This window comes from Littorina saxatilis, linkage group LG9, assembly GCF_037325665.1.
Source record: "Littorina saxatilis isolate snail1 linkage group LG9, US_GU_Lsax_2.0, whole genome shotgun sequence".
NCBI lineage: Eukaryota > Metazoa > Mollusca > Gastropoda > Littorinimorpha > Littorinidae > Littorina > Littorina saxatilis.
In genome coordinates, this window is record NC_090253.1 from 33,810,884 (window position 1) to 33,836,100 (window position 25,217).

Sequence of the window (25,217 nt, forward strand, 5' to 3'; positions counted from 1 at the left end):
TGGTAATGAGACAATTAACAAGACATTTCAGTAACCACTGAATGATTGCCTTCAAATTGTTGGTGATTTGTTATAACACATGCAAAATACACCTTGAATTGTAGGTGATCAGTATTATAGTCCTTCACATTCAGCTGTGTAATCTTCACAAAGTTAAAGCACAGAAACATCAAACACACACCCACACACACACTCTCTCTCTCTACACAGAGATTTCATTTTGAAAGCACATACACTAGAGTTCATGTAAAGGCCCACCAAGGTTTTGCGCAATTTATGTAACCATAATCCGTTTCACAATTTTCCAGGTAGCTGGTATCTTAGTGTAACACAATTTGGTGAAAGGGGAGGACATGTATTGGCTTACAAGATTGTCATCATGAATATATGCAACTAATAACTACTAAGCTCTCTCTTCTGCTCTCACTGGATGCTTTTTGTTTGTGGTGGAATTTTGTTTTTCTTCTACATATCGCGTTGTCATCAAAAAAGTACCATTAAACATACAGGCTGTCAAGATTTGTACACCTATTTCTTTACAAATGCGTTTGGTTCAAAAAAGGGTGGCTGTGTATGTCACTGCAGCTTTTCACCTGACAGCATTTGAGTGAAAGGCAATCCACTGACTGACTGACGTATTCGAGTTTAAGGTAAGGAAACCCTATGGATTTTGCGCAAAATTGCATTTTTTTGTGTTCGCGCTACACACTTGAATACAAACCAACTTGCACAAAACTTGCACGGTAGGTGCAAATTTCATTATATTATCAGCAGAAACAATTTCATATCAGATTTTTAGGACCAAATGTTGTGGCGCCAACGTTAATGGTCGGAGTAGCGTTACACACATGGGATCAAAACTATTCATCCGATAGTCACCAAATTTGGCTGAAGAGTCAAATAATGACTCCTCTGCGTAATGTTCCTCCAGCTTTCTGACAAATGCACAACAAGGTTGTTTTTGACCAGCCCAAACAAGTACCAAATATGTATGTGTGCTGTACGAGTCCAAGAGAGTAAACGTGCTTGTTCACGTGTTGAAACCCCGACAGGAGACGAGTGAAAAAAATTGCTGGCATCAATGTATTTTTCTTCTTCTCCATTTTCATTACTTTATTGTCTCATGGCTGAGAAATTCGGGTCGCTTCCTCCCAGTGGAAAACTTGAGTCACTCTACCCAGGTGTGTGCGTGTTTAGGTGTAATCAGCCACCTGCCCTTATGGCAGAAGGACAGAGGTCTTTTATGTGCCATAGTCCGGCCGAGCCCGGATTCAAACCCGTGACCCGCGGATCACAAGTCCAGTGCTCTACCAACTGAGCTACAAAGGTCACACACTCTTGGAACTGTGTGGTCCAAAACACAATCTGGCAAAAGTTTCAACATACTCAGCATTTTACCTCTCTGTCTTTTTCTTTCTTTTTTCTCTTTCATTCAGGCTTGCCCTCTAACTCTCTCTCTCAAAAAAAATCTGATGCATTTCGCCGCTTGGGCAGCTTTAAGAGATTGTCTGTAAGGGAAGATTTTGGAGTGGATCTCCTAGGTGACTGGCGCAGTGGAGAGGGGCGGCTGGTCGACTTGTTAGACCCAGACCGAGATGAGCCAGGGGAAGCAGAGGACAGATGGACAGGAGTCTTGTCTCCAGGCACTCGTGATGGTGAAGGTGTATAACTCGCACGCAGAGCACTATCTGTGCTGGTTCGAATCCCAAGGCGCTTGCTGACAAGGCGTTGGGCTGCTGGAGACATACTGTTTAGACGCTCCAAGGGACTCATGCTTGGAGATGGTCTGTAACAGTAAGAGGAAAAAATACAAAATGAAATATTCTTCAAAAAGAAACTTGTCTGAAGTTTTGAAGTAAAGAAGTCATTTCAAGAAGGTATTTACAACAGAAACAGTAAATCTCACAGTTCAGAAATGTTATTTTCATTATTCCATAACAAAATGTGGAAACTTTATTATGCAATAGATGATGCTCAGAAATAACTCTGTGGGGTTGTATTGGCTGTGGAAAGTGGCGCCCCTGACAGGAGGCAAAAAATGACATGCTGCTGATCGAGTCAAGACCAGCAATTGCAGTAATTCACTCCAATCACACCACGTTTTCCAAAACACTTGAGACCTCACGTGACCTTAATCAAAAGACACATGACCTCAAGCATTAAACACATTTTCAGCGATCACTACAGGCCAGTGATCATTGCTGCAACAAATTGTGAACTCTGTTGTGCATTTTTATTTTTTCAAAAGAAAAGGGCATCATATCGAGCGGACACAGCATAACGTACATATCAGAGTGAATTAGTCACTGTAATTGCTGTTAATTGTTCAACTCGGTGCCGTGAGTGATTTGCCTGTCGTTCCCTGAGGGAGGGTGTGTGTGTGTTGTGTTGTGGAGAAAGGGTTAATGAAGCGTATAGCTCTATTGCTGTTTGAGCATAACATGCCTGCTATTCTCAACCCTCAACCCAATTAATTAGCTGTCACACAATTTTCCTTATTGCGTAGTCTGACGACAAAGGCTGAGGGGGGTAGGGGGGACATTGCTGAATTATCAACTTTTCGATCATGGTGAGACGGATAAAAAAAAACATGAAGACTTTGTTAAAATAGCCACCTATACTTGTAAGAGTTCCTTCCATACACCTTTTTATTACCGGTAAATTCTTTTTTCTGCTTTTGTTGTTGTTGTTACAGGTGTATAAATCTTTTCTGTAAGGCAAAATAATACAGAGGAGTGAAAAGCATGACTGCAGTAAGAAGAAAAAGAACTTCACAGTTTCTTTCTTGTTTTGTGATCACTGGCTGAATATTACTCAAATACATGTACGTATGTTCTTTTTTTCTGCTGGATATCTAACGGTAACATGATTAGGAATACAAAACATCTCCCTCCCCCCCCAAAAAAAAGCACACTTACACACACACACACACACACACACACACACACACACACACACAGAGAAGAAAATGACAAGAACAAGTTGCACGTTACTGTTATCCCTTTCAATGACTTGCTGATCTGAGCAGGAGGAGTGCTCGATCTGTCAATGTACGACCAAACTTTGCGAAATATTTTATGCTCATGCAAAGACTAGGGTTTGGGAATTCGGACTGGTTTCCTGCATTAGATAAAAAACACTATTTTAACAACACTATTTACACGTTCCCCTTAAAGTGGCAGAAGTCCTGTTATTTGTCTCTAAAGTGTCAATGTTTTTGCTCAAATATATAAACACAAGACAATTTTAACCTCACAGCTTTCTCATTTATTTATTTAGGTGTGTCCAGTTTGCTATTGTTTTAAAGATAAAAAATATGCGGCATTTGATCCCGCTGTTCATTTCTGCAGATAAACAAGATTTTTGAAAATATTATAAGATGTTTGGTGGCTTGTTGACAGACCAGCTTTATTGTTGGTCCAAGGGGACCATATCGTCTTTTGTTTCATCTTTATCGACCAAGGCCGAAGGCCGCGGTTGATAAATATGAGACAAAAGGCGATATGCTCCCCGAGGACCAACAACAAAATGCTGGTCTGACAACAAGCCACCAAACATCGTTTTTGTCATCATTTTGGTTGTGCAACAAAATGCAGAAAAACCCACAGGGAGACGAATTTTTAGAATCCAACTCCGGGCCACAAAGCATCGTCACAGTAGCACGAGATAACACGTCAAACTTGTATGTGACGTCAAACGTAGCTTGTTGACGCTTTTCTTCCAGTCTGAAAATGTACAGAGCTGCGATCATACGCTGTGAGTTCAGTAAGTGTTGAGCATATTTCTTTTCTTTTAAGTGTTTGACTTTTCGTTGTGGATTTTGCGATTACAGAGATTAGTTGCAAATTGACCATGAGTCGCCGCGGTAATTATCAACATTGATTGGGTCTTTGAGAGTGAATGCTTACAATCGTTGTCCTCGGAAACACAAATCCAAAGCCGCGATGGTTCCACACATCAAACAATCAGCCTGATTGGCTTTTACTTTGACAATCCACGTTTCACCTGAAAACTCAAACCCATTCACCACCTGGAGTTATTGCATGGGAAGCATGAGATTTATTTCCCAGGTGTTTGTGAATGAAAACTCGTGAAAATGATGACAATGTACATTATTCCCCCCTCTGCTTCTTTCTCTCTGTAAACGTGTAGGGCTAGTTATTTTTCGGTAACTTACCCAACAACCAAAATCACTTACCCAACAACGGGCCTGAATCTTCGATAGCTCACAGGTTGATGAGCTAGACTTTGAGGGAACTACTTTAGCGATTGAAAAGTTCCGAACGCTCTAATGTACGAAATATACATCTCTAGACCAAACAATACAAACATACTGCATTTAAACTAGCAACTACAGGCTTGAACACATTAATCTCCATATAAAATCCTGAGTTTGGTTGTTTTCTAAATCCAAATCTAACGATCAGTGCAGAGAAACTCGCTTTAGATCTCTTATGAGAGCAAGCAAACTTCCAAGGCAAGTAACTCTCGTACTCTGTCTTAGCGATAAGAGTAGTTCCCCTTCCAAATTTTCTGAACTGAGTTGCTTGGACAAAAGACTGCAATCCGACGGTTAGTTTTCGACAATATTTCATTTTATAAACAGATCACACGCAACCAAATGCACACATCTCATCAATTTAAAGAACATACAGCGGTTTCATACACTATTTTGCCCCAGAAAATTGAACTTCATACAGTTTTTAACGTTGGAACACGGGTGCAAAAGTTCGTCTGCTAGTCCCATTCGAAGAAAGAACATTTCCTAAGCGATACCAAAACATGAACAGAACACACACTATCTGCCTTTACCGCCACAGCAGAATAACAACATAACTGTGTACTTGATTTTAGTCCAAAACCGGGAAACTGACAAGAAGTGTTAACAGAAATGAATGATTTTCCCTGAACTATACAACCGCGCATTATTCAATCGCCTGCGCAGGTAGACTGGTTGAGTGAATTGGATTCGATCAAACTTTTGCACAAAAACTCCTCTTTTCTTTGAATAACTGAAGAAAGGAGGAATAAAGAGGTTACATACCTCTACATATCCGGCGAAAGAAACGCAACTCATTCCCGCCCACTGTTCTTTTTTACCTTTTCATAAACTGTTATACAGGGTAGGGGTCAAGCGAGTCGTGATTGCAGGCGAACGTGTCACTTTGACATACTACAAAAATCGTAAAAATGCTTATTTGTCAACCAGGTGGAGGAAATTCATCTCTCAACATGTCTTTTAATTAGAATTATTCGCCAAAGCTTAACATAATTAGAAAAATTAACATAAATCACTTAGACGGTGTTAAAAGGGGTTGTTTGGGAAAAAGCTCCTTCGCATGGAATCGACGTTATGATTTGTTTTAAAATCAGATCCTTTTTGTGACTAAGTGTCTGTTCTACACGAACATGCTATAATTAGAAAAAAAATCCTGCGCTTTTTAATTTTTTTAAATTTTTAACAAATAACCTGTTAGCGTTGTGATTCGTAAGAAAGTACTATGAAGCCAAACGCATTCATACACACTCATAAACACAAATGCACACACAGACACATAGATACACACTCACACATAAATAAACAGACAAACGAACAAAATCCCCAAGATACGCAGGTCCGCTTTGCAGTGCTGAAATAGACGCCCACTGTCACTTTAAAGATCGCTGTCCCAAACTGTGATAATGTTACACTTTAAAGAATAATTCTAATGACATGATCATGTTGAAAAATGAATTTCCTCCACATTTGTCTTGACCTGGTTGAAAAATATGCATTTTTACGAATTTTGTAGCGTGCCAAAGTGACACATTTGCCTGAAGGAGCTTATCCCAAACAACCCTTTTTAACACTGTCTAAGTGATTGTTTATTTTTCTAATTATGTTACGGTTTTGCGAATGATTCAAATTATATGATCTTGTTGAGAAATGAATTTTATCCACAATTGTCTTTACCTGGTTGAAAAATATGCATTTTTACGATTTTTGTAGTATGTCAAAGTGACACGTTTGCCTGCAATCACGACTCGCTTGACCCCTACCCTGTTTAACACAATTTATGAACAAGTAAACAACAAGAAGAGCAAACGCTCGATCGAGTCACTTTCGCAGTTCTGAATATTATATGAGGCATCAGATGGACAGGAAGAAATTGCTATTCACAACACAATGAGTCACGTTCACATAAAATTTGAGCCCGGTCACTTTTATAGTTTCCGAGAAAAGCCCAACGTTAAGTTGTGTGTTGCCGAACAGAAAAGGCTAGTTGTCTCCCTTGTTTTTCTGATAACGTTCGTAAAAGGCTACAGATGTAAATACTTTGATGTAAAGAATAATCCTACAAAGTTTCAATCACATCCGATGAACTTTGTCAAAGATATAAAATGTCTAATTTTTCCTTTGACGCTGACCTGTGACCTTGAAAAAGGTCAAAGGTCAACGAAACCATCGTTAAAGTGTAGAGGTCATTGGAGGTCACGACTAAACAAAATATGAGCCCGATCGCTTTGATAGTTTCCGAGAAAATTCCAACGTTAAGGTGGTGTCTACGGACGGCCGGCCGGCCGGACGGCCGGCCGGACAGACTAACACTGACCGATTACATAGAGTCACATTTTCTCAAGTGACTCAATAAAACCATTAAATAATATAACTAATCGTACAGCCAGTAAAATATCCTCCACGAATCTGTCTTCCTTTTTGATGTACATATGAATATGAATATGTGCTCTGTGAGAGGTGTTTTCTTTGTGCTTAATATTATTTTGTTTGGACCTAGCTATTGATGTGTACATTGTTGTTAAACAGTTGTTTGTTGTATGTTTACCAGGGTTTGCTAGTGTGTGATAGGGTTCGTGTCCGTCTGAAGATGTTAGTTTCTTTGTTAGTCCTGTGTTGACAACTCTTCGACAAGCGCTTAGAACTGTACCCACGGAATACGCGCTATATAAGCTTCATATTGATTGATTGATTGATGTCTGGTTAATTTTTTACGACAATTTGAAAATGACGAAAAATCACTTGCAACAGTGGGCGCGAATGAGTTGCATTTCTTTCAACACTCGCCTGGCCAGAACCAAAACGACAGGTTCAGGGCCCATATGCAACACTGTGGAAGGAGAAGTTGGTCACTGCAGTAAACTCTCTGATTAGTTACATAATCGCACTGCCAAGACCAGTGATTGGTTGAATAAAAAAACAAGAGAGGACTACGTTATTGGAACGATTATTTTGTGATACAATAACATGTAACAGTCACTGATCTTCGACCCAGCAGTCTTTTCAGTGGACAGACAAACAACACTTATAAAACAGAAAATAAACTTAACTGACAAACTTTCTAGTAACTCACTCAGAATTAAGACACAAGTGAGGTAATGATACAAAGAAAAAACAAACAGATATCAAGAAGGAATAAATACATTTCGGCCTTAGCTATAAATGAGTTTATGATAAAGCGAAAGCAACCTGCAAGTGAGCCGTTTGAATTGAAAAGGGCTTAAGCAAACAAGTCATTCTCAAACGGCTTATCGCTATTCAGTTGGCGTTCTATTCCATTCGATCTACATTTCCGAGAACAACAGACAACAGAAGCTGAAGGAAAAAATAGCTTACGATGTCAGTCTCCGAGTCACTTGTTTCAGGGCAGCTTCCTTCTTCGCTCTGTGAGCTTTGCTGGCTTTCTCTGCAAGAGCCAAGGCAATCTTGTCCCTCTTTGGAACATCTGGTATCTGAAAAGATTGTGGTGATTAAAAGGTGCATATGTTCTGCTGAATTTTGTTGAACTGCTGATTCATGAAATAAGCAACGTTGTACCTCATTTTGCATAATCAACAAATGACTGTTGATTCCACCAAGTCCACAAGGATTTGCTGAATACATGTGAGCCTGTGCCAAAAGGTGATCCTTGAAATGGGACATTTACATGCAAAATTCAGAATGCAAACAGAGCTTTGCAAATTTAATTCACTACAGTCGTTTAGACTGTTTTAAGATTCTGTTTTTGACATCTAAAAGATAACTTGTAGCATACTTTTTTGATAATGCCAGGACAAAGCTTGATATTTATGTGTGTCAACCGTAACACAGGACACAGTACTATGCTTAATATTTTGTTCATAGAAAGTGTTAAATGGTTCAAAATCATATTTGTTTACATAAATGCATTGTGAGCTAAGGATATATATATATATATATATAAGCTGAGACTGCTGGACTAAACAAATTACGTAATCACTGTGTTCTCCATTACGATTGACACATAACAAGTCAAGTTTTTCACCTCACATACTCAAAAAAAAAATGTCAGAGCAAAAGTTAAAGAAGCAATGTTGTATTTATTGCATTGTAAATGTTTTGGCCTCTAAAATTAGTTGGATTTCTATTCAGGTGACTAGAATACTCATATTTGTGTGTCACTCGTAACGAGACATAACATTTTGTTTCAATGCATATAATTCACTTCTTTTCAAGAAAGATGTAATTTTAGACAAAATTAGTAATAAGTGACTTATACTTATCGTTTGAATACAAAATGAGCCAGGAGGAACCTACACAGGATGAGTTTCAATTTTTGTGTGTCAACTGAAACATGTCCCGAAAGACATTAAAAATGTCCCGAACAATGATTAACTGATGAGACAAGACATTAAGACACCACATTGAAATCTTTCTCAATTATTATAAAGAACACCTGCAACCACAGGAACTGTGCAAAAGGGGAAGCAAGACACATGCTGCTTATGGTGATTTTTAGACGTATGTGTGTCAATCGTAACAGGTTGCTGAGGACACAGTATGTCAATAGTAATGGTTCTGTGAAGAGGACACAGTACACATATTTTATTTTGTAGCCTAAAATAAATACATATGCTCTTCAACTAAGTTATTTTCAGGTAGGTGTGAATAAAAGCTATCATTTTAATCCATAATTCAACAGAAAGGAAACAAAATGTGAATTTTATAAGGAAATGTTCAATCGTAACAAAAGGACACGTAATTATGTAATTTTTGATTTAAAAAAAAATGAAGTGTAAAAATGACATATTAGTGGGGTTTTTTTGTCATTAGGCTTCAATGTAAATGTACTGAAAGCTCTCAAATATATAAATAAAATATATATATTATTATATATAAATAAATAAGAAAATTGCAGTCTTACATTTGAGAAATTTAGGACATGATGCGTTACAGTTGACACGTCACTTTTAAAACTTAAATTTTTCATAAAAAATCAAACATGTTTTGGGTGCAAACTCATTTGAGCAAATCTTCATTAAACAGTCTCATTGAAATACAATCAAGAAATTTAATTTCCAATGAGCAAACATGCTCTTACAAAACAATGAGGTAGCCATGTGTCAATACTGCAATACAGTGGTAGTCCTCTGTCCAACGACTTTGAAAATGTAACCGAAATTCGGTCGTTTTATGGAGGGGTCGTAATATAGAGTTTAATGGTTTGTTATTTCCATGTCAATGAACCGAATGTCAATGACATGGGCGTTTGATTGATGACGCCCGCAAAGTAATCATGTTATTCTTTCCTTAAACAATTATGGTAACCAGTTTACTATTACAGTGTTGTTGCCAGCCTAAGAAGACAATAGGTCATTTGGACCTCCCTAAAACAAAACAATAGGTCCAAATGTCCTGGCTTTAAAAAAACAATAGGTCCAAATTGTACCGCCATACCTTTGATACATGCAATGCAAAGTAACTTACAGTCCGGAGTTAAATCGATCTTTTTACGCAAAAATGACAATAAAGCCATTGAACAATCCTAGTTTTCATTGTTCATAAACTTTGCTAGGAGAAAGAGCCTGACATTCCTAGCCTACCCTTTCCAATACAGTGCCCAGTACGTGTGGGAATGTAGGGATCCTGCCTGATCTTCGCATTACCATGCCGTAGTATTATATTGATGAACTTTCTGCTGTTTGCGCCATTTTCGGTAAATAGGTACACCGGCTGGATCGGGTATTTCCGTAAACGCAGCCTCGAGTGTCAATGACGACAAACACGGACTCGGCACCGAGTGCATTTTCACTCGTAGCGAACATGAGCATTTCGATCGGGGTTTGTTTTCCGACTTTGCAACTCCCATTCCATTCATTGCAGACCTTGTCCGCCTTGTACGAATATGTATCGGTCAGTTGACCACCAAAACGTAAAAACTATCGGTCCATCGACCGGACAAGGCTAGGTCCAATGCGTCAAATCAGAAAGGAATGCGTCAGAGACTGAAGACCGAGGCCTGGCAACAACACTGCTATTAACTTAATTACCCACATATATATTCTTTTTGCTTGTTTAATCCAGCCACTCATGGATTAAGGTTTGCATTAATTAACACACTGAGGTCGAACAAAAGCATGCACATCAATGTCGCTAGTTACTAATCATGGTCATACGCTACCCAGCGAAGATTTGGTTAAAAAACAAAGAACAGTGTCCTAAACGCAAGGTACCAAATTTATAACCTTTAGCAGACGGAAAGAACCGCGGCAGCGTGTTGAAACTGATGTAAAATTGTAGCGAAAAGCGTCACTTTTTAATTTCATGATGAAACTTCATGGGACATAACTGCACTGCGGACTGTCACTACTCACCTTCAAACTTTACTGACGGGATTCTGCTGAGAATTTATTGATTCAAACCAACGCGTGGTTGCATATTGTGTCGCTCGGGCATGGATCGGGGAAAACAAAAAACAGTTCCAGATTTCGAAACCATTTGCGTCGGCCATTTTAGCAAGGCAGTAATCATTTGCACGAGCTGTGCTGACGTACATCACAAAATTTTATGACGACACCACAACTTTCCGTTTTGGGTTGATGTGCGGTTTACTTTCATGACATTTTTGTAACTTTGCATGCGTATAAGGTAGGAGTTCTTGCGAAGTTCTTTGCAAAATAAAGTACAGATCTGGCAAATGAGTTTTATCCCACATACATGTGACATACCACTCATGTCATAACAATATCGTTCACTCCACAGTGCATGTGAAGAGGTCGTGTCTGGCAGGGACCTGATTTTTCATTGCCCATGATGCTGAGTCACCGAGACAAACGTCATTCTTTGAACACTTGGAAGAATTTTAAGAACGTACACTTCACGATTTGCTTTCTAGAGTGACGTCTCTTTGCTTTGACATCAAAGATTACACGAGGCTTTCGGAGAGATCCAGGTTCCATTTTGAAGCTTCTTCAATCTGGGCGCTTCTGCTGAGGGACGTTTGGGGCAATAGACACGCAAGTTTGTTTGTTTGTTTGTTTGTTTGCTTAACGCCCAGCCGACCACGAAGGGCCATATCAGGGCGGTGCTGCTTTGACATATAACGTGCGCCACACACAAGACAGAAGTCGCAGCACAGGCTTAATGTCTCACCCAGTCACATTATTCTGACATCGGACCAACCAGTCCTAGCACTAACCCCATAATGCCAGACGCCAGGCGGAGCAGCCACTAGATTGCCAATTTTAAAGTCTTAGGTATGACCCGGCCGGGGTTCGAACCCACGACCTCCCGATCACGGGGCGGACGCCTTACCACTAGGCCAACCGAGACACGCAAGTACAGTATGTAGGATAAACAGAATACTACATGGCTTGCAGTTCAATATTTAAAAACACAACTCGTGTAAAACTGGTACGTATTACATAGGAAGCCATGTAGTATTCTCTATTTATCTAGTCAAAATAAAGCAACAACCTTAAATAGAAATGGAAAACCGTGGCTTCAGCCGTTTGCATGCCAAATTGATGTACAGGGAAAGGATTTAAGCAAGTTTTTGCGTCCGTTTCGTGTACTGACTCGACTGGAGATATAAGTTAAGTAAACCAAACTTGTGATCATTTGGGAAAAGTTGTTATGAGTCCACTTTGGTCGGTCGTATGTCGTAACAGAGAGGGGGACATAATATAGAGGTGAGTAATATTAAGATATAGAAGGACAAAAATTCCGTCAAAGAAAAGTCAATCGTAATATTGAGGGACCCGTAAAAGAGAGGGGTCATAATGGGAAGTACCACTGTACCCCATTCTGTTGTTCTTGTTTCATTTCCTGAACATAAAATTTGATAAATGTTGCAGGGTTTTTGCCTAATAGATTTGTTTTATTTGTGTGTTGCTCCTATTTTCTGTGAATAAATTGTTTTTTGAGGGGGACAATTTTTGTTTTAACTTAGAAAGTCAGGTTCGGTTGACTGTAATGACAATACAATACTCATTTAAACAGTTTAGTTTAGAGATAAATTTATAAGAACATTAATAAAAAACGCTGGCGCTGGACCCGAGTACTCTTCAGACTGGCTCGCTCCCCCAATATGAAAGTTTTTGTCTTGTGCACGTGGATTAAAAAAAATTAAAAAATAAAAAATTATTTATCTATTTTACACAATTAAAACAATCATTAGAGTAAAATGAAACATTAAAACGTTCATAATAAACAATAGTAAACAAGAATTAAAAAAAAAATAGACCGCCCATGCCGGGAATCGAACCCGGATCACTTGGATTTAAAAAAAATAAAAAATAAAAATTATTTATTTATTTTACACAATTAAACAAATTATTAGAGTAAAATAAAACATTAAAACGTTCATAATAAACAATAGTAAACAAGAATTAAAAAAATTAAAAAATAAAAAAAAAATAGACCGCCCATGCCGGGAATCGAACCCGGATCACTTTGGCCATAGACGAATCGCTTTCCACCCGGATCACTTGGATTTAAAAAAAAAATAAAAAAATAAAAAATTTCTTTATTTTACACAATTAAAAAAATTATTAGAGTAAAATAAAACATTAAAACGTTCATAATAAACAATAGTAAACAAGAATTTTAAAAAAAAATAAAAATAGACCGCCCATGCCGGGAATCGAACCCGGATCACTTTGGTCACTGTGTGTCCCTGTCGCTCTCTCTCGTGCTCTCTTGTCTCTCTTTCAGTCTCACCGAGACCAATATTGCAGTTTCTTTGCCGAGACCAAATCCCCGCACCCGCTGGCTGGCTTGAAAATCATGCTTTTCTCGTCACTGGGTGACGTGTTTCGCTGTTCTATCAGCTCAATGGCTGGCTGTCGCTCCGATTGAATTCGTCCAACCGTCAAGAACTTTTGTGGTTTTTTTGGCATTTAGGTCCCAGGTAACATTATGAAGTTTTAATACGATCAATCGGACCTATTATCAAGTTAGTGTATCAACTTTTGAACGAACTGCGCCCAGTAGTTTCCCAGCAATAAGCTGTTAACCCAATGCCTCCCGCAGCGCCCGCAAAATGAGCCTTTTATAGTTCCCGTAACGCCCGATAGCGGCCGCTAAACACTAGGTCGCTTACTTTCGGTTTCGCTTTGACCTATCCCATCATTCAATACCGCTAATACGCACTTCCGTTTCCGGAGGAAGTAAGGTGTTTTCCTGTGAAAACTGCATGGCAAAACTAAAAGTGGTTCGATTTTTGTGATTTTTTAAAGTTTGTCAATTTTTTGTGTGGCCAAAATGGAGAATCTTAGCAATGGCGACTTCTGGCGTGCCATCATGGGCGAGAGTGATAGTGATGAAGGTGGTTTTGAGGGGTTTTCTTTGGACGAAATTAACAAGAAGGACGAAAGTGACATTGACCTAGATGTTGTTGTGAACGATGAACAGCTTCTGAGGGAATTTGAATCGAGTGACAGTGATCGTGATAGTGATAACCATGGTGATAGTGGTGACAGTGATATAATTTTACCTGTTCTTGCTGCTCCAAATCCTTGTCGAAAAAAAAAACGGCTGTCAAAACAGAATCGTAATGAACTGACAACAAGGTGGAGTGATAGAACTACTCCTGTCCAGCCAAAAAAGTTCGATGTTGGTGTGACACCTGTCGGTCCCCGAAACTGTCTTTGGGTGTGTCATCTGCGATCTTCACTTGTGCAAAGGAGAATGTTTCGCAGAGTTCCACCAGCACCTGGCTCAGTCCATCCACTAACTACTTTGTCTCTTATGTGCATCTTCTGTTAATTTTAGTGACTGACAAAATTAGCAAGCCAACAACGCAAAGTTTTGTATAGTTTTTATTAACTCTAATAACAGAATGTCATATCACTGATACTTTCGAAATGAGCATTGTGTAACGTAATACAAACTGGTCCTGAAAAAACACCTAGCACCATTATAATAACTGTTATTTTTATCAAATGATGTTGCTGACTGACTAGCAGTTGTGTATAATTTACAATTTTGCCACTTGGAACATTTTTGTGCCTAAAAAAGCAAGAGAAGGGGACTAGAATATATTCTGAAAACGTGGATTTTTTGCATCAGTCAACTTTATCATTTTTTTTCAAGCTGTGGATTAAGGTAAAACTCTCCTGGTGTTTCATTTTAAAGAAGTTAAATCTTTCAGCAATTTTTAGATCCAAACTACATTAAAATGTGAACAGTAGTTATTTTTATATGATTTTTTAAAGTTGGTAACCGGGTGCCTTGTACGGAGTTACTCCCCTTGCACTGGGAAATAGATAAGCAACAGGCTCTCAGAATGCGGGAGGCAAAGGGTTAAGTCGAGACAGACAGACACACAATTAAAGTCTGTTGGACCCTAGTACTGCGTACTCGGGGAAAAGAAACTGCTTTTACAACTCACCTCGCCCCCCTTCATCATGTCACATCCCCCCCTCCCCCCAATGTGACATGTATCAATTCATTCAGTTATTCAATCCTAAGAATATCCCAGTGGTCAGAAACAAATTTGCCCTCCCTTTCCACCACCATCACTTAGCCTCATACTCAACACCCTCCACATTTTGGAAAAAAATAAAAAAATACAACAATACAAAAACCATAATAATTCCTTTTTGACCCAGTTGCAGCTCAGTTGATACTGGGCTTGTCAAAACTAAAATCTTTGTATGAGTCATTCCTCAGTATTTGGTGACAATTGGGGGTCAGTCACTTTCGTAGCTTGGATACTTCATATTTAAAACAAGTACAGCAGTCCTTGCAATGTACGGCCCCCAGCGTGAGCGGACACCTGACAATTGTACAGACAGATTTGCTAGGCACGGAGTGTTTTTCAACGATAATTGCACCCTCTTAAATGGACACCCGCAAAACGTGGACGCGGACACAAATTTTCGGTCAGACAGACGGTCATCGAATTTCAAAACAACTGTGACCAAATCAATAACACAGCAGCGTGGCTAATCGAACTCACGTGACCGGCCACCTGCAATGTACGGACAGCAGACCTGTTTACTTTAAACCCGAAGCAAGAGTACTTTCCCAAACAGTTGAGTGTATTTTTCAAAAGGTTGGTGTACTTTACAAGCAAAGCCATATGGGCTAGGGAAAATGTACGCGTGGGTGCAAACGTGTTTGTGTAAGAATAGCATGTCTTGTGAACACCTTCAGAATTTAACTCCTTCCAATACAACAGGGATAAAACAATTTTATTTACCTATCAGTTTGTAGCATTATAACCAGTGTCTTCCAAACAGATTAATAATGAAAAGATGAACTTCGTGAAATAACATCTGCGGTTGACAGTGGGCCGAGTGGAAAGTTCATTTCAAGTTTACAATCATCTCAGAAAACATTGCTTCAGCACGGACAACAGCCTTTTCTTCTGGCAGGATTAGCTTTGCGGGAATGAACTTTATCATTCCGTGGCAGCTTTCAGCGGATTTCTTTGTAGCAACCTTGTCCAGGTGAGTTTTGGAACTGCAGTGTCGTTCGATGTCATATTTCCCGGCATAGGCAACGGAGAAATCTGATTTAGGCCTACAATACTTGCAGTGTGCATGACTGTTTCCCACAGTAGACTCCACCATTCCTGGCTCTTTCTTATATTTCTCCAAGAAAATGTGCTGCTTTTGCTGTTTAGACTTGGTACAGTCACCCAAAACTGGCAACATTTTCTGCTTCATTTTGCCACGATTGTCCAGACGATCGCACGTGCCGACAACTGAACGAGGTTTCCACAGCTGAAGACTCGCTGTCAGGGTTATCTCCCTTAGACCGAAACCGGTATCAGTTGTACCATCCCGTAATCAGCACACCAACACCGGAAAACGTATTCTAGACTTTTTCTTAGTCGTATTTTGTGCATGTGTCGCGTATTGTCGTACCGATAATAATTTGGCGTACAAAATACGCCCAAATCGTACTGGTAAACAGGTCTGGGACAGGTTTGCAATGGCCCAAGGGTGTCCGTTCATGAGAGGGACTGCTGTAGCATTCTGAACCAGATAAAAAAAAATTTGAACTTACAACACGAAAGCTGCCATAAGCTTACAACACGAAAGTCCTGCTTCAAAATTGGAAGGTATCACTTTGACAGAGCTTCGGGTAACACCAAGAGCAGTCGAAAAGAAATTGGCTACTTTAAATCCTAATAAGGCTCAGGGACCGGACAAGATCCCATCAAGGGTTCTTAAGGAACTGAATAATTGGAACTTGCATTATCTTTTTGTATATTATTTAATAAATCCCTGGAAATGTCACTAGTGCCTAACGACTAGAAATCAGCTGATGTTACTGCTATTTTCAAGAAGGGACAAAAATCTGATCCGGGAAATTACAGGCCAGTCAGCCTCACATGTGTTATTTGTAAGGTCCTTGAAGCCATAGTGAGAGACATTATTGTAGATCACATGACTGTTAATAATTTATATTCAAATTGTCAGCACGGTTTCCGTCAAAAGAGGTCTTGTGTTACCCAATTATTGGAAATAATGGAAGATTTGACAAGGATCTATAGATCATTAGATGACAAAAATTGTATTGACATTGTTTATTCGAAAATTTTATAAGTAAATTTTCATTTGATTAATATACTTACCCGAATCACATAAAGCATTGACACAGTCTGAGATGCTAAGGTCTGAAAAGGCTACCCGTCTTAACAATTTAAAGGGAAGCAACCCAACCACAAAAAGTGTAAACGTAGCCATGGTAACGACCATATACCCGGGGAGTTACCTCCCATCTGGGGTATATGACGTCACATCCCCTGCTACACACGTGGTATCCTCATACGGCTTTAAAAGAAAACTAAAAAACCATTAGCGGGGTTGGCGGGAGGGAATCCACTATGTGATTCGGGTAAGTATATTAATCAAATGAAAATTTACTTATAAAATTTTCGATTAAATTACATATTCTTACTCCGAATCACATAAAGCAGATAGCTTCAACAAGGCGGTGGGAAAGAAACATCCAACTCACTCTAAAACCTTGCCAGAAACTGGCCCGCTGCCAAAAAGTTAGGAAGGGCCCGGTGAGAAAGAAAATCTGACTCACTCTAAACCCTTGCCAGGAACTGGCCCACTGCCAAAAAGGCAGGAAAGGAACCGAGAACCATCCTGATTGACAGCCGAGATGTCTCTCAGGCAAAAGTTGCAAAAGCAACATCAGAGAGCCAGTAAGCTGTGCAGCCCAGCACTTCTTCCAATCTCCTGGCTGTAATCCTGGCCCGGAAAGAGGCCCTACAGCCTTGGATAAACCCGAGCTGAGTAGAGGGACAGACAAGCTGCTCCCCCCCCCCCCCCCCCTTTAACTGGAAGGAAATACCAATGTCCTGGAACGATCCGTGCGTAAGGTTGTCCACTCAGTGCTGAGAAGGACAAACCCTCACGGAGACCGTAAAACCATCATGCCAAAGAAAGCAAACCTTGGGATGGAGAGAAAACCCGAAAGGTCTGTGAGATAAAAGTCAGCTCCAGAGAAGAGTGACCAATCTCCAACAAAGAGAAAGAGAGAGAGACACCTGAGTACAAGGTACCAGAGTCCAACTCGATGAGAAAATCTCAAAAAAGAGACGGTCGCCAGCTATCCCCTACCAGTCCATGCGAAAGCAGAGAGAGAGGTAAAACGAGGAAGCATGCAGAGACTTACAAAAGTGCGTAAGACGCCATAAGAGCGAAAATCACAGTGGTCGAAGACTAATGTGACCGTTGACCTTAAACAAAATGACTAAAAGCCAGAATGTTCGCAGATCAGTCTGCTTGTAGGTAATCGAATGTGAATCAAAAACCCAAAACAGAAAACAAGACTGGTAAGCATAAACGGAAAACCGTGAAGACGACCAGCCATGAGACTCCCGAGACAAGAGTTCTCAGGGAAAACCGGAAGTTAACTTCGCGGCCAAATCAAGAGAATTCCTGAGTTTGGCCGAAACCAGAGCGCGTCTGTCTATCTCTGAAAGACTGAGAGTCAGACGCAGAGATCAACGGGCAAACGCCGTCGTAGTCATAGTTGCCTGTGGTAGAAGGGTGACTGTAAAGGAAACCCGACCCAACGGAAGTCATCCTGACTCACCTCATGCTAGGATGAGGGAGAAGAGGAAGGGACAAAATCCGAAGTCACAGGAACCGAAAATGCCATAGTCGCCCACGACAGGCAGGAGACTATTGCACAGGCTAAGGCAGAGAGCCGTGAAGCCCGTAGGACAGCCATTGTACCAAAGTACCCACAGTACACAGGTAAACGTAAGAAACGGAAGTTTCAGCTGCCAAAAAAAGATGCAAAGAAACCGGAACATTAGCTAACCCTCTGCCAGAAGAAGAGGGGTAGCCAAAAACCTGAGAGAGGTGAAAAGCCACCAAGAATGACTCGTCAAACATCCATTGCCAAAGAATGCTCTTTCAGGAAAATCTGAATGTTACCTCCGAGGACAACTCAAAAGCACCTTAAGTTAGGACGAAACACCAGAACATGTCTGATCGCTAGAGAAAGACAGAGTCAGACTCGGCGAAAGACAAACAAGGACCATGGTCCGGATGCTTGAGGCAAAAAGTGAGAAAACGGGGTAACCTGAAGACAGAAACCCCACTCAAACGGAAATCGTCCTATCTCATCCCCTGCATAAGATGAGAATAAAGGAAAGATTTGTCGAAGTCCGAAGCCACAAGAACAGGGAAAGCAACAACCACCACCGCCGACAGGAGGAGTGGCTGTTACACCAGCCGAGGCTAAAAAACCCGGATGCCCTAAGGTCAGCCGTTGTTCCAAAAACCCAGACGTACCTAAGAAACGTCTGTGAAAGAAACAACCTCTCCGGTAACCGGAAGTGCGACAGAAGCGGCAGCCCGTGGCTGAAACTGCTGTTACACTGACTGATGACTGAAGACAGTATACCCGAAGGCCAGCGCTAGATTCGACCAGAAGAGACCTCAGCAGGTGCTCGAGCTGATGTACCTAGAACGCTGAGTAAAATCGGACTGAAGCATAGGCAAAAATGCTTCATTAGATCGATGGGAGCCGCCCGACCTCACCACTCCCATAATTCATTGGCTGTGTACAGAGACCATCCAATGAAAAAATTGCAAAGAGGAAACCCCCCCGCCAACACCAAAAAGGAGGGCGGAGGGGGGGGGGGGGGTGGTGATATCTGGTTACTCTGATATACAGGCTTTGTGTCAGTGCAAACCAGAGGTTTACGCGAGACTCGCTTTTTCTGCAATTGTGGTAATACTGATATCACTTAGTGCTGACACGTGCTCTTTGTTCCACTTACAATATTCAGAATATGCACGTTGTGTACCATGTTCTAACCACGCTCAATAATCATAGCAGCAATTGACTGTGTTTCCTGTGTTGCCGTCAGTAAGTACTTAGTCTAAACTGTGTTATAGAGTGAGAATAAGTTTTGCGCAAGGTGTTTGTGTGATTTCTGGAGCAGTTTAATTTGCCCCGTAAATACCCACGCGGTGCACGTACGGTTCATTGGAACAGGCACTCGTTACAAGACACTTGTTTTATGGACTATGTGTGACAATCGCTGTGGCTGTTGACTCCAGTGCATTTCATCTTTTCTGTTTTGTTGTTGCTTGTTTTGCGCCCCCCCCCCCCCCCCCATTGTTTTGTGTTCTTAAGCATATGATGTGTTTATTCTTTACTTAATGTTGTCACTTGTGACTGTAATTGTGCTTATGTTTTTGCCTGTCTGTTTGTGTGTACATGGTTTAGCTTGTTTATTGGTGTCAATTTCTTTCAATTTATTGATTTAAGGTGTCCCAGTTAAGAACTGTTGTGCTGTGTTGTTTTGTGTCGTTTTGTCTGTTCTGTTTTGTTTGCGATAACAGACCTGCCTACCCCTGAAATGTACCATGTGTAGTTTTGGGTGTGAAAATAAGGCAAATGTGTAGTTTGGCAGGTGAATGTGTAGTATTTCAATTTGATCAACCCAAACCGCAAAACAGAACAGTTACTTATACCGTACTAAAACAAACACTCAACACTCCAAACAAAACTATTACAATGTGAACAATACTCCTCATACAAATACAAACAAAGCCCACACAAAAATACAAGCCAAGCATTAAGTTTATTTGTTAAGAAAAAAATTATTAACTAGTTTGGAACATTTGCATGAGTGAAACTGATCAGAATTAAAAATAAGGAAAATGAGGCCGGGGTCCAGGGGCCGCCCACGCCCTGGTGGGGTGCAGGGGCAACGCCCTCTTAGGGGGCCCAGGGGGGCGAAGCCCCCCAGAAGAAAACGAAAAATCAGGCTTTTTAAGGGTAAAAGTAGGCCTTTCCTGGTATCTCAAACACACAAATTTGCACCGTAAACAATGATAACAAATGCCAAGCTGTAGTCCGATAATTCGCGCGCTCAGGGAAACAAAGATTCAGCGATGTCCAGTCACTGTGTTAGAGAAAATACAGATCGGATCGCCGGCAAAAAAAAAAAAAAAAAAAAAAAAAAAAAAATTTTTTTTTTTTTTTTTTACAGATTTTCAAAATAAGGAATTCTTCATTTGACCAATTTCATTTGGCGGATTTCCGCCCTAAGGCGGAAAACTTTCACCCATGCATTTGTTAAAAAAAAAGCTATGTTGAGGGGTATGCAGTTCATATACAGTGGGACCCCCTATTCAAGACCTGTGACAATCTGAAAACATCAAGTCACAAAAAGTAGGGACTGGGAGTATGTGTATCAACATGAAGGCAAATTTGCATATAAACAGAACAGGTTTGCGTCGGCAATAATAATAATATGGCAGGTCATTGCCTCTGCTCTGGTTACCGATCTCTCAAAAGTGAGCTTGTCTTGGTCTTCTTTCCCTGGCACGGGTTTCTTCACAAAACAGTCCAATTTTTCCTCTGCTTTGGTCGGGATTTCTCGAATTCCCCATGAGAAGTGCTTTTCTTGTGGCGGTTACACGGTCGTAAAGCCCACTGTGCTTCTCTGAAAAAGCCGTGTTGCACACAGTGCAGTGGGCAAAATGCTTCCCTTTTCTCCACGAAACTAGGCATGGATGCTCCTCATAGTACTTTGGCAGAAAAGCCTTGCTGGGAGTTTGACCAAGCTTCTTTTTTTTGCTCCGTGGCGGTTGATCGCCAAAGTCTTCTGAATCCGTGTTCGTCGCTGTAGCCATTTTTTTCCCTCCAGAAAGAATGAGCTACTAAGTGACCGCGTTCAGAAAAGTATGTGCTGAAACGCCCGCGATAGTTGTAATAACAGCAGCAAGACCAACTGACTACGCTACTCTCGCGGGCGCCGGGCATGTTTTGCACGCAGTACACAACCGGTTAGTACAAATTATGGATCGGAACTCGCTCGCGTTTTTGCGTATTCACAATGTCAAAATGTGTAGTCGAAACGAAACTTTTGCGTAGTATAAGACAAGCATGCGTAGTTGCGTAGTTTGGCGACCAAAATCGTAGTTTACTACGCTCAATGTGTAGTGTAAACAGGTCTGCGATAATGAAACAAACGTTAAATTGTCGTCGGATCGACGAGTTTTGTTTCCTGTGGTATATATATACAAGTTTGTGAGAACGATAGTGAAAACAGAGTCTGTGTTGAAAAACTTTCAAATCGACTTGTGTGCTGCTATTGGATTACTGATGTATGGCGCTGCAATGATACCAGTCAAAAGTCGTGTGTAGGAATGGCCGTCAGGTAGGCTTTTTGTTTTCTTCACATGCAGCTACCAATTTGCATGAACATGTATTGAAAGACCGTTTTTTCTTTCTTTTATATTACAGGCATTAATTGCACTATTTTGAATTATATAAACGCAAAACAAATTTCACATACGCATGCCTATAATATGTTTGTAAATACGACTGTATATACTCTGTTGTTTGTATATATATTTTGTAAAGTGTTGTACATGTATATATCAGTGTACTTAGGGATTACCTTTGTCTTTTTTTCCAATATTTTGTGTTCTTTTATTGTGGCACATTGATTATGATGTTTTGTTTACTGTGTTGTCTTCTGTCCTCTTATAGATTGTGCCGTGCTTTGAGATGTTGGGTTTCCTGTTGATTTAACTGTAGCATGCATGTGTTTTTCAGATCTGTAAGGTGTGGTATAATTATTTACTTGAAGAGCAAACACCTTTTTTAATTCTCTCATTTATCCTTTTTTCTGTCTTGTAAATTGTGGCATGTTTTGTTTCATACTATTGACATACATGTATTATCCGCCTATGTGTTGTCTGGGGCTAATATCATGTGGCACTTCGCGCGGATTTGGGTGAGCGCGCGCGAGCTACTTTTTTTTCTCCTGTGGTATATTATATATATATACAAGTTTGTGAGACTTGTATAGGAGGGCCGTGAGGTAAGCTTTTTTGTTTTATTCACATGCAGCTAACAATTTTCATGAACATGTATTGCCGTAAGATCTTTTTTCTTTCTTATATGTTACTGACATTATCTACACTATTTTGAATTTTATAATTATATAAACGCAAAACAAATTTTACATGCGCACCATGAATGACTTCTACTAGTTGTCCTTGGCATAATATGTATGTAAATACGACTGAATATACTCTACTGTTTGTATATATTTCGTAAAGTGTTGTACCTTTGTCTTTATCTTTCATTATTTTGTGTTCTTTTATTGTGGCACATTTAGGATGTTTTGTTTACTGTGTTGTCTTCTGCCGTCTTTTCAAATTCTCTCATTTATCCTTTCTTCTGTCTTGTAAATTGTGGCATGCATTGCAATATATATAACTATTGAGAGATGCCTGGCAAAACACACTGACAACACCAGTTCATGAAAGGCAAAACTGGCCACTTATCACGCACTTTGAACCCTGCAGAAAACTTTCTCAGTTTTTACCCTCTTCGTTATCTCTCAAGAGCGCTGAGCAGCGGCATTCATCCGGCCTTATCAACACAGCCAGAGCGGGCCAGGCTAACTGCTATAGACAAACAAAGAGTGGTCTGACCGTATTTCTAGCGCCACTGGGATGGGAGGGGTTGGAGGGAAATGGGGGAGGAAAGGGTAAATAGGCGGGAGGGGAATGGTTCTTGCCAGTTATTTTTAACTGGAGCCAGCCTGGAGCTGACAGTACCTGGAATGCAATACAGTGTGATGGATTAGAGATTTTCTAACCAACAGAAAACAGAGAGTCAGAGTGGGTAATGTGCATTCTGATAGTACAGATGTTTTAAGTGGCATCCCTCAGGGAAGTATTTTGGGGCCTGTTTTGTTTACAATCTTTATTAATGACCTATCGGATATAGTACAAAGTACCTGCAAAGTATTTGCAGATGATACCAAATTGTATGATGTACCCCAGCGATACCAAACAATACAAAATGACAATGATAATCTCCAGAAATGGTCAGATAAATGGAACTTGTATTTTAACGTATCTAAGTGTGAAGTCCTGCATATGGGCAAAAATAATCCGAGACATGATTATTTAATGATGGTGAAGTGCGAGGAGGAGAAAGATTTGGGTGTAACATTTGACGATCACCTGAGTTTTGACAAACATATCCAAAACATAATAAATAAAGCGAATAAAATGCTTGGCGTAATAAAGAGAACATTTTCCTATCTTGACAATGACACATTTACAAAATTGTATAAAGCATTGGTTAGAGTTAGACCACATTTAGAATATGCCAACGTTATCTGGCATCCGTATCTAAAGCGTCAAAAGGGTGCAAAGGAGAGCGACAAAACTGGTTAAGGCCTTGAAAAACATGACACATGTTGAAAGACTACGGGTACTCAATCTCCCGACCCTTAAATCGAGAAGACTCAGAGGCGACCTGATACAGACCTATAAAATCTTTCAGGGTATTGATAATGTCAAAGTCGAGTATTTTTTCAAGAAGTCTACCACTGATGTAACGAGGAAAAATACGGACAAAATCTTTATTGAATTTAGTAAAACTAATATCCGGAAACATTCCTTTTCTAACAGAGTTGCACCATCATGGAACACACTGTCTGATGTTGTTAAAAATGCACAAACTATTAACACTTTCAAAAATCTGCTGGACATAGAAAAAGTTATGACCGAGTCACTTTATTTGTACGATAATTAATATTGAGTAAATACGACTTTGAGCATGTTAATATGATTGACCTGCAACAAATTTGATAATGAGATTTTTGTTTGTTTGTTTGCTTAACGCCCAGCCGACCACGAAGGGCCATATCAGGGCGGTGCTGCTTTGACATATAACGTGCGCCACACACAAGACAGAAGTCGCAGCACAGGCTTCATGTCTCACCCAGTCATATTATTCTGACATCGGACCAACCAGTCCTAGCACTAACCCCATAATGCCAGACGCCAGGCGGAGCAGCCACTAGATTGCCAATTTTAAAGTCTTAGGTATGACCCGGCCAGGGTTCGAACCCACGACCTCCCGATCACGGGGCGGACGCCTTACCACTAGGCCAACTGTGCCGGTCTGATAATGAGATGGGACGAGAAAAAAAACGTGAGGCTTATGAATACCAATCCAGTCCCTAACCACTACTACTACTACAGCACTACATAAAACAAAAAGCGGCATACGCTGTGAGGATTTTTTTTTAAATATGTAAAAGGAATCAAATCGGCCTCTAAAACGGCCTCCAAAAGTTTCATTCCAACAATTACGGTACCCATTTTTTGTACTGCTTGTGGTGACCCTGTCAAGATTTATAATGTCTGTGTGTGGGTTTACCACAGTAGAAACTGTCATAAATAGTTTCAAATAAACATCAAAGATTTAATCACTATCCTAACTGAACATTTTGGTGATATATAAAAACAAACAAATTTAAAGCACTCTTCGTCCCTGGTTTTTGAATCGAGAAACGAATAGTTAGTTAGTTAGCTGTTGCTTTTTGGGTCCAGCGGACCATAATAGGCCAAATCAGGACCCCCAAGAAACGAATAGCATGACATCATGAAACTATGTTTTGTGTATATTGGTGATGTGTCACTCTAATGTTCTTTTACTCTATTTATCAACA

The 25,217-nt window shown here is 40.2% G+C and overlaps 1 protein-coding gene across 2 annotated transcripts in view; it reads right to left on the bottom strand.

Annotated features, from left to right (window-relative positions):
• Positions 1-259: 259 nt before the first annotated feature.
• LOC138977055 (splicing factor ESS-2 homolog) overlaps positions 260-25,217 on the bottom strand; it is a 123,190-nt gene continuing 98,232 nt past the window's right edge. For both annotated transcript variants that reach the window (XM_070349967.1, XM_070349968.1), the window contains exons 7-8: positions 7,613-7,728; positions 260-1,786 (exon numbers count right to left, since the gene is read on the bottom strand). In XM_070349967.1, coding sequence (XP_070206068.1) covers positions 1,459-1,786; positions 7,613-7,728 — 444 coding nt within the window. In that variant the 3' untranslated portion in view covers positions 260-1,458. The remainder of the gene's footprint in view (positions 1,787-7,612; positions 7,729-25,217) is intronic.